Source organism: Diachasma alloeum, unplaced genomic scaffold, assembly GCF_001412515.2.
Source record: "Diachasma alloeum isolate Michigan unplaced genomic scaffold, Dall2.0 Dall_scaffold_00381, whole genome shotgun sequence".
NCBI lineage: Eukaryota > Metazoa > Arthropoda > Insecta > Hymenoptera > Braconidae > Diachasma > Diachasma alloeum.
Window position 1 is genome coordinate 424,544 of NW_021680520.1, and position 10,521 is coordinate 435,064.

Below are 10,521 nucleotides of genomic sequence, written 5' to 3' on the forward strand. Positions count from 1 at the left end.
TGCCCACGACACTCAAACGAGACTTCACTTTGAAAGGATCGTCTTGGTCTTGGTGATCACGGAAACTTTTGGTATCGTCACAGTCTCAAAAAAGGTAGTATTGGCTCTGCTCGTGATGACTCAAAGTTAATTTATCTCATCTCGGTTTCAAGTTTCTCGTGTTTCTTCAATGTAAAGTCTCGATTTCGGTCTCAGTCGTCTCGTTTTGACACTTCACACATAAAAAACGCGAAAAACTTAAAACCGAGACGAGATAAATTTACTTTGAGTCATCACGAGAAGAGCCGATACTGCCTCTTTTGAGACTGTGACGAGACCAAAAGTTTTGGTGTTCACCAAGACCGAGGCGATCCTTTCAAAGTGAAGTCTCGTTTGAGTGTCGTGGGCGGCCCTAACAAGAGCCCTCATATATATGACCCGTCCCAATGGACCGTCATAAAAAAGCCCCTTCCCAGTAATAAGGCCCCCTTATCTCCCTCTAACAAAACCTTTATATATAATGCCGAAGCTGATGAATCAGCCAAGCTTCGCCCTAGAATTGGGTGGCCAAGTCTTGGCGATGTACTCATAGTCAAATATCGGATTTGACTTGATATACCAAGTTTCGGTGACCCGTCCACGGCAGAATATTGTCTGCACATCAAATGACCATTCGTTGAATAGTATAAGTCTCGACCACCAATTGAGTAAACTTCGGACGTCGAGAATTGATAAGGGTCAAACGGGAAAGACGAGTCAACATATTCCAAGGGTGAAACCCTCATTCGGGTCACGGTTTAGCCGGGAAAATAAGCCCAATAATTCAAAGGGCCGAAGACTTACAAAGGTCATAAGGGTCAAATAGGGCTAAAGACAAAATTACTTGTAAGTGTCGGAGGCTTTTCTAAGCGGTTGTATGATTATCGGCGTCGAACGGGATCATACGAGAAAACGCGCAAGCAGATATTAAGGTTCAAACAATCATAAACTTCATATAAGGTTCTAATTGGAGATGTTAAGGATCCAATACTTATAAAGATCAGATCATGATAATGGTTAACCGGGGGCGACTGTTAGAAAAATGAAAAATTCTCGATTTTTACGAATCATCTAGACGAATAACAGATCTTCATTTTTTATATTGATAAATAAAATTCACTCACTCCCATTCTTGGGAACGCTGTAAACTCATTATTTGTTGATTATTAATAAATGGGCTGTTCATCATATCTCTATTGAGTTGCATAATTAAAGAGATTAGAGAATCAAACATGAATACAATATTTCATTCTTATCGCCGATAAACATCTTCGATAAGGCTTAGCAACGCGAAGGTCCCAGGATTGAATCCCGAGGAACCCACCTTTTTACGTATCATTATCAACAGTTATGGGTTTCTTTAGGAAGGATCGGCCGACGAATGTAAATTAAATGCTAAAAGAAGCCTGTATCATTTAATTTTTTCAGTAATTAAAAATAAGTATCGGGTGGGGCACGGGTGTCAATCATCGGTTGACACGTGGCAACCAATATAGGCCTAATGTTATCAAATCAATAGCTTGCCGAGTCTAGCCCAAGGTCGATTAAAGATTGGCACCTAACACTGGGCAGCGGTGTCCGCCTAAAATTGCTTTGGAAAAAAAATTTGGGAAAAAATTCGTTGGAAAAATTGCCTTCAGAACAAATTATTTTGGAAAAAAATACTTGACAAATAAGTATTTTGGAAAAAAAAATTGAGAAAAAAAACTATGGAAATATTTATTCACAGAAATAATAATAATTCACAAATGAAACTCTATCAAAATACTCAGATAAACACCCAAGCACACAAACAACGATCAAAAATCGAAAATTCCGCAAACAAAATCCAAATTATATAACACAATTCATTGTTCCTCCTGTCATAGCACGTTATCAAAAATACATTAATATTTCCTCATTCAATTGAAATTTAATATTTTGATCAATGCCTCGAAGATATTACAGATAATCACGATTTTCGTAGTCACTAACAATATTCTTTATACGTTTAGCATAATCACGATATTTTCTCTTTTTCTTCGGTGGCTCACCTCCTGTATTCAATTGTTCAAGAATAGCTTCAGTCAAAACTTGCTCAGACTTAATCAACTCTATAAATTTCTATGCCGACAAATGACATGCTCCAGCCCTCAAATTGAAAGCGTGGTGCCACCCTTCCACTGCATTTAGTGCGGGGTGCGTTGTTCACCACGCTTTCAAATGGATTCCACAAATCAATGGCAAATTTTGGTGACCCACGTTGCTTACGCCAAGACTGAAACTTCTTTCCAATCCAAGTATCATCAATATAAGCAAGCAAAGCTGCGTAACTCACTCGATTTTCTTCGTAATAAGGGGATTTAATCAACTTTTCATATGCCCTTACCACGTCTGAAGGATGTACATAAGCTAATGCAAGGAGCATTCTGGTTTGCAATGCAAAATCACTATCATCATTATATCTGTGTTGTAAACCAAGTTCTTGTATTTTACTCCAAACGGCCTGAGAAAAATGAAACAAACAGCCACTCACGTCTGCCCTTGGGAACTCCCTCTGGAATGCCTTTATCATTGCCATTTCGAAATCAATTAGCAATCGAGTAGGCTCAATCCAGGGTTTAATTCTTTCAATTTTCTCAAAACAGTAATGTATGTCTTTTTGCTCTTCTTTTTACACATCATATATACTAGGGGCAGCACTTTTCCGTCCTTAAGTCCATGTATTGTATACAACTGCTGGAAGTTTAATGGAGATACTTGGAAAGTTCCATCAGGGAGCCAGGTGTCACAAGATGCCAGAGTATTCAGATTATATTCTGTAAAAAAAATGAGGATTCGATTCTCATTCTTAGAATCGTACATTAAGAAAGGCTCATTCTTTGTTGTTTGAGAATAACTTCCAGAAACAATTAAATCCTGGGCACTAGTTGGCTCAGGCGGTGTGGGATTATTAATAGCTTGTCTGTTTCTTGCAGTTTTCGCCAATGACTCAAGATTTAGTAAACAACCTGAGGCCGAGGCGCTGGCTCCTTCTAACGGTTTGGCAAGAATTTTAGAAGGGCCATCATGAGTTGACACTGCTCTGTCATTTATTTTTGCTTTCACTACCTTAGGTTCAATTTCACCAGCAACACCCGCATGCTTATGCTCCTTAATCGAGAGTACTTCACCTAACAATAATAAAATTAATCCAAACATAATCTAAAAGAAACAAAGAGAGGGAAGAAGCATAAAAGCATCAAACAAGTATAAACCCAAACCTTCAGGAGCAGCTATTGTGGTGTAACAATATCCATGACTTGTTCTTCCATATTTCGAACATCGCCACAAAACCTTTCCTTCACTTTTGGTCACCAAGTAATACATAAATTCATCATGGCTTAATATTAAACCACGTTTCTGATTTTTTGTTAATGTTACAGGCATTTCCCACAATTTTTCTACGTATTAACGACAAAACCAATCACACAAACATTAAAGACATTCCAATTCACGTGATGTTGTTTTCAGCCACAACAATTGTGTTGTGGTGAGTAAGACGATGGACAATCTCGACGGTCTATCGCCATTCCATAGCACCTGTATATTAGTAGATTAAGTGGGGGAAAATGGCGTTTATATGCACGGATTTTCGGAGAGATTATGCTGTCCAAAACAAGTTTATCCCATGGTTCTGGGAAAGAATTATTGCATGAGGCATTTTTACAGGAGGAAATATTGCATGAAAAAATCATTTCCGAAGGAATCTTTTCCGGAGGAATTTTTTTCGAAGGATTTTTTTTTGAAGGAAATTTTTCCAACGAATTTTTTCCCAAATATTTTTTCCAAAGAATTTTGTGCTGGAACTATGGGCAGCTCAGCTCCTAGTACTGGCTCAATTTTGGCCCATTTCACTTTGCGAAAGCATTCAACCCCGGGGGCAAATTGCCGATGCTATTGAATCGGCCAAGCCTCGGCCTAGAATCGGCATGCCAAGTCTTGGCGGCCTACTCACGGCCGAATATCGGCTTTGGACCAGCACGCCAAATCTCGGCGACCCCTTTATGGCCAATAATTGGGTAAACTTCGGACGCCGAGACTTGATAAGAGTCAAACAGGAAAGACAAGTTAACCGATCCGAAGGGGCAAACTCTCATTAGGGTCACTGTCTAGCAAGAAAACTGAGCGCAATAATCCAACGGGCCAAATACTCAGAAGGGTCACGAGGAGCATGAGGGTCACATAGGGGTAATCGCAAACCTACTTGTAAGGGTTGGAGGCGTTTATAAAAGGTCGAATGATCATAGAGGTTGAATGGATCATACAGGAAAGCGTGTAAATGGATACAGTAGAATCTTTTCCATCGTTTTCAGGAGTGCGAGACACGGATACAAGTGGAAATCACGTAGAGACGGGGTACCTGCCGAAGAAAAAACTTATACTGGAAGACCTATACAGGAGGGCCAGACACGCTAGATCTCGTCATGGGCCTGAAAGCTTCGAAACAACAAACGCCGAATACTGGATTCCAGATATCTACTATCGAACATAAAAAATCAGGCCTCCAGGAGATGCGAACATAAACACCCAGGAATAATGAATTGAAGGAAATTTCTTCTTGATTTGCTCGAAAAAATAAACGACTGATTCTGAATATTAGAATGTAATCTAATATTCAGAATCAATTACTGATTGATGTCATTTTGTTAGAGAGATGGACCTATCCATCGGTATTTGTCTAGCAAAATGGCATCAGCCTAGGAAAAAGATTCATATACATTAAATGATTGGACAGGTATACATTGAATGTTATTCTATTAGTTAGTAACTTCCAATGAAAACATTTATACATGGATTTTTAAGAGCGGAATACTTGGAATTGGTAATGGACATTTCACCAAAAATCGGGGGATGTTTGTATTGCATAAATATTCCATTCGAATGCTCTCTGCTAATGGAGCTGATAGAAAGGCCAGAATAAAAATATAAAAACATTGGATCAATCGAGTGTCTACTTCCCCTTTGATTTCTTGTCATTAATGTGGGTCTCTCTAAAAAAATTTCAGCTGCTGTTTGAACTATTTCCCTCTTTGCCTTTCTGCTTCCTCTTTTCAGTTCGAAAATCATATAAGACTGGAAAATGAAATCTGCCACAAATCCATACATTTAATTGAAGAGTCACTCGTGAAGACATGGACACAATAAATTTTGCAACCAAAAATTGTGTACATGTGAACTATCGTCATACGCCTTTGAAACGTGAAAATTTCATGGAAGAACATCAAAACGTTTAACGACAGAGGCAACCTAGATGCCACAGAATTTATGGATATTCTCTCTTTTTTTCCTCGTCTTCTGTAAACTGCGAAATGTATCGTATACAGTTATATGAGGATATGTACCAACGAATTTTCCTCGCGGTAATAAAAAAACCGAGCAACATTTTTACATCAAATTTCACAGAGGAAACAAAAATGAATAGAAAAATATTGTTTTCAGATTCTTTTCATTACTGCCACAGAAAAGGCATCCAATAAATCATAGTAAAAGTGTCAATCAATCCAAATAAATGGATTATTTGGTTGAAACACCCGAGTGGAAAATTTGATCGGTTCTCAAATGAATAAAAGAAACTAATAAAAGGGTTGATTAACACAAACGAAACGAGTTGCGAATGCCCGTTAGCAAAACACGTTGTATCCTTCTTTTTGTTCCAACAATTTCATTGGGAATCAGGTTCTAAATGAATAGTCTGTTCATTTCTGTTCAATACACACAGAGGAGAGTGGGGCAAAATGAACAGTTGGATTTCTGTCAATTATGGTAACTTAGCGAATTTTTATGAACGAAGGCAAAAAAAAGTATAAAAGACCCCTAATTATCGGGCGAGACTTCACATTTGACGATTGCCCATTTGATATTTAGCATATTTTTGGTCGTAGATGGTTCGCCGAGACTTTGTTGATCACCCGAGTGGAAAATCAATTCAGGCTAGAATAAGGGAATGATCAATCAAAACTGATTTTGATTAGTTTCGGATTAGAAATGTAACGCTTATTTGGAACCGTGTCTGATCAACGTGGTAGGATTCGACGATTCTGACCAGTACCGGATCCGGACCGATGCTGGAACCTTTAGTCCTTGACGTTACCCATTCGGCTACTGTAGAGTTGTTAGCTGATAGAAGAATTCGGTTAATGTTACATGATGAATTCAGTTGAGTCATTTTTTATGATCCGCTTGTATTAAATACATTCGTTGGAGTTAACAATAAATCTTGTTGATTCAATACAAGATAATTTCCTCCACATTTGGAGGAATACAACCGTTTTCTTGTCTTAATTAAATTCTGATTTCAATAAACACATTACCGTGTTCATGTAAGTAAACACTTGCTTGTTCTAAATGTACGACCGGGTGATGTGAACCACTGGTGGGTTGACGCAAGCGAGTATTCGATAATAGTTACCGAATCTTGATTGATGCAACATGCCATCTAGTTCATATTGACAGTTCAAGATCGTCGTCTATAACGATTTACATGTATATACATGTCGCAGAGACGCCGATTCTATTAAATGCAAATATTATTTTTATCAGAATAAAGTATATTGTAAAGTGAATTTAAAAGTGAATGACTACAATATGAAGGATTTATTTGAACAGTGGAAGCTGATAGATGTTTACGAAACATTGGATAGTAAGTATATTGATGTATTTATCGATTAAATATCTAATGCAATTTCTGTTATACATGTTCGTTGAAAAATAACCTCTTCATTAACACATCCCCCAACCGTCAAATATCAGTGATTATCTCTCAATTGTCTCTACATTTTCATCAACTACTTTTCTACCTTTTCCATCTCTGCTAGTAATTGTTTTTTGGATCGATTGTTTCGTGTGGGTTATTTTTCAAGAGCCATAACCTTGAAAAATGTGTTTCATGTACTGCAAGTTAATCCATGTGATATTTTATTCTCATTCCGTTCTGGATTGTTTCACAGAATCTGAAATCAATGACCTAGAAATGTTGGAGGAATTTTTAAAATTGCCACAAACTGAGAAACAAAATATTGTTGAAAATTTGGGGAAGCTACTCATCTTGCAAAAAAGATTCAGAGAGCACGTATAGGTTTATGAAAGTGAAATAATTCCATTACCCATCCTGATAAACGGATAACGATAAACCGTTACGAGTCAACTGGCACGTTATTGTTTATATAATTATTTCTCTAAAGGAAAGATTAGAGGGGGAGGGGAGAAAACCCCGTTTTTCTTGCTAACAACACTATGAACAAATTTCGTTTCCACCATTGTTTTCGAATAATCTATTCTCAAAATAATTAAATAATTGATTAGACGAAATTGATTAATTCGTAAAGTTTTATCCCTTCAAATCTAAAGAATTGGTGGAATATAAGGTAAGTTGAGGAAATTTGTCCAGATAATTCAACAGATTTGTTCAGAATAAATTAATCTATAGTTAAATGAGATAATAAGATGAAAGGGCAAATCTCTCATTGATAATGTAGAGTTTCCGTCACATCGTTGAAAATTTGTAACGTTATTAATTGTGTCTAATCTCGTAGTTCAAAAAACTATTATCCTTAACAATAATCGTCGGATTTTATCTCAACTCCTTGTGCTGCCTCATGATGAAAATGGAATATGTGTATCTTTTTATTGGGCGACGGGGAGGGGCAGAGGGAGACAGAAAAATAGATGGAGAAGAAAGAAATGGAGCTGTTTCCTGTGTGTTTGGTGGTATTTATTGTGGATAGTAATTGTTATAAATCATCTTTCAGAGTGAAAAAATTGTCCAAAGTAGCCCTCCGGATGTCTCTTGCAGTACTTCAGATCAAGTTTCACCAAATGAAATTCTAGTAGTGGCTAGTTCTACGTTGAATGGCGACGATGATGTGATTGACCCACAGGATTGTCAGGCATTAGAAAATCTTCTGGAGGCTAATAGCTTCTTGGATGGAGATGTAGATACTAACGGTGTGGAAGTGTCACAACAATTGACGGAAAGTAGTGAAAGACCAGATAAAATTTCTGATTATTCTAGTGGGTCACTCCCTGACCATTTCTCCAAACGTCCAAAGACTGGTTCAACGAAAGTTGATTTCGATGATTATGGTTGTGCTATTGTACTACGTGTAGATGATGCGGGTGGTCCAATTTTTGGTGTCATCTCAGTTATTCTCCACAAGGACAAAGGAGCGATTTTTTTGGATATCGTGAATGTTTAACTATTGGACTATTGGATTATTAAAATCATATGAAAGGATATCTGATTAAACTTCCCACCAATTATCAGCAACTACAGATATTCAATTTTAATAAAAACGAGTTCACTAGACCAATAAAAATTCATATTACTTCGGAAGGAAAATCAATCCTTTGTCGTCGAGACTGTGAATGAAAAAATATTGTTCCAATAACAAAATGGTATTAGAGAGAGGAGTTGATTAGTTGAATGATTATTATATATTAAAATAAGAGTACCAATAGATTTATGAGATAAGGTGGATTTGCTTCTGTTGAAATTGCTTAATGAGTGGATAATAAAATTAGTTCACATTAAAGTCTATGATATTTGAACCGACCCTGCACATTTTAACATTAATCCTTTAACTATCTCACTTTTCACCTGATCCATCCAGCAGTCTCAGAACAGACCCAGCAAACTTCCAACAGATGCAACAGGGTCCCAAGAGACCTAATACACTCCCAACAAACACCAAAGTCTTAACAGCCCCAGCAAACTCAAAACAGATCAAACATACTGTCAGCCAACCCAACAAACTCCTAACAGACCCAGCAAACTCACAACAGCCCCAGCAGACTCAAAACAAATCCAACAGACTTTCAACAGACCTATTAGAGCGCTAACAGATTCAACAAACCCATCGGATTACCAACAGATTAATCAGACTGCCAGGAGACCCATCGGACTCATTAACTCGTCGCTTAATTTCTTTGTTTGAAACGTCTCCGGGGATATGTCTAAATAGCTCGTGTATCGGAAGATACTATATACCTGTCCACTTTTATTTTTAATATTATTAAAATTGGTGCTCACTGTCAAATTATAATTAATCATGAATGAACAACCCATTTTTCACATCAATTAACCATTTAGTAACTATTACCGAATGGTTCATTTGGATGAACACCTCACCGCTCAACTGAATCCTTTGGTAACTATTAACGAATATTCAGTTGTTCTAATTCAACAACGCCATTCGGTAACAGTTGCCGAACCTTGTTAACATCAATCGAATTCTTCTATCAGTATATAAATATTTGACCTTTGGGATCTGTTCAATTATTTTTCGCTTTTTTCCCTTATCAATTCTCGTCGTCAGAAGTTTACCCAATTATCGGGCGAGACGTGACATTTGACGATTGGCTATTTAATATTTAGCTGATATTTGGTCGTAGATGGATCGCCGAGACTTTGTTGATTCAAGAGTATCGGCAATGAGGAGTCGAAATAAACATCAGTCAAATATTCGCTCGCTCAATATCGGAGAGTTTATCATCGGCTGCGAATCGGTCTGTATTCGAAACCGACTCAATCCTCGTAAGTTATTTTTTTTAATTAAATATCAAATCATCATCGTGGTTTTTTGGAAATTGGAATAAATCGACAAGCAAGACCTCAGATCAGATCGTTCCATTATAGTCATTTACAGTTAGATTGCATCATTATCGTTATTCTCATTTATTATGTATAACTTTATCCATTTGGTTGTTTGCAGGAAAGCTGGAGGGAAATATTGACATTAATTTTGGAGGTCGAGGGGTATTCGGCGGATTATTTTCCAGGACTGGATGTTGGTCAAGCGGAACGCAGACTTTGAAGACACAACTGTACCGAGGCCATCTATCACAATGTTTAATTGGTTAGAAATAAATTAATGGAATTATCAGATGCAATTTCTAAATGCTAGTGTGCAATTGCCGAACAAAATTTGATAAAAAATGAGCATCGTGACCTCAAATACTGCGTGCTGATTGGCTGAAATTCAGGTCAGGAAAATAATCAAAGGAATATCTAGTCGAGTCTCAACCAAGGCCTATTAAGGATCGCCATCCAACATTCCGCAGCTCGGCTCCCAGTAGTGGCCCGATCTTAACCCTTTGACCGTTCTGCATTATAATTAGTGAAAGAAAGGGGGGAGGAATCGAATGCCATATTCACATCAATTATCAACATTTTTCGAACGAAATGGGGAATGTCTGATAACACTCTTTATCGAACAATGATATTCTTATCACAGTTCTAATCCTGCTCGGACCGAATTAGTTTACGATGATCAGAAACTTACGATATATCTGAAAATCATGTTTTCAGTCAGTTTTCGCCAAGCGGGCGACTCAAATTTTTCGATGTCTCCGAAAATTCTGAAAAAATTCCAGCCTTCTCTAACACAAAAAAAGCTCAATTCTGGCAGTTTTTTTCATTGTTTAGTTTTGAAAATTAATGGCGAAACACGATTTTGATTTAATATATGCATTCACCAGCATAAC

The 10,521-nt window shown here is 37.3% G+C and overlaps 2 protein-coding genes across 2 annotated transcripts; one reads left to right on the forward strand and one right to left on the reverse strand.

Moving 5' to 3' along the window:
• Positions 1-1,723: 1,723 nt before the first annotated feature.
• On the reverse strand, positions 1,724-3,535 carry LOC107041851. The gene is made up of 2 exons (XM_015262629.2): positions 3,261-3,535; positions 1,724-3,170 (listed from the first exon to the last, which is right to left on the reverse strand). The coding sequence occupies exons 1-2, from the start codon at positions 3,424-3,426 to the stop codon at positions 2,590-2,592; spliced, it is 747 nt and encodes a 248-aa protein (XP_015118115.1). The 5' UTR covers positions 3,427-3,535; the 3' UTR covers positions 1,724-2,589.
• Positions 3,536-6,467: 2,932 nt separating this feature from the next.
• Positions 6,468-8,443, forward strand: LOC107041852. The gene is made up of 2 exons (XM_015262631.1): positions 6,468-6,679; positions 7,788-8,443. Exons 1-2 carry the CDS (start codon positions 6,659-6,661, stop codon positions 8,232-8,234), a joined length of 468 nt encoding a protein of 155 aa, XP_015118117.1. The 5' UTR covers positions 6,468-6,658; the 3' UTR covers positions 8,235-8,443.
• The last annotated feature ends 2,078 nt before the right edge of the window (positions 8,444-10,521 follow it).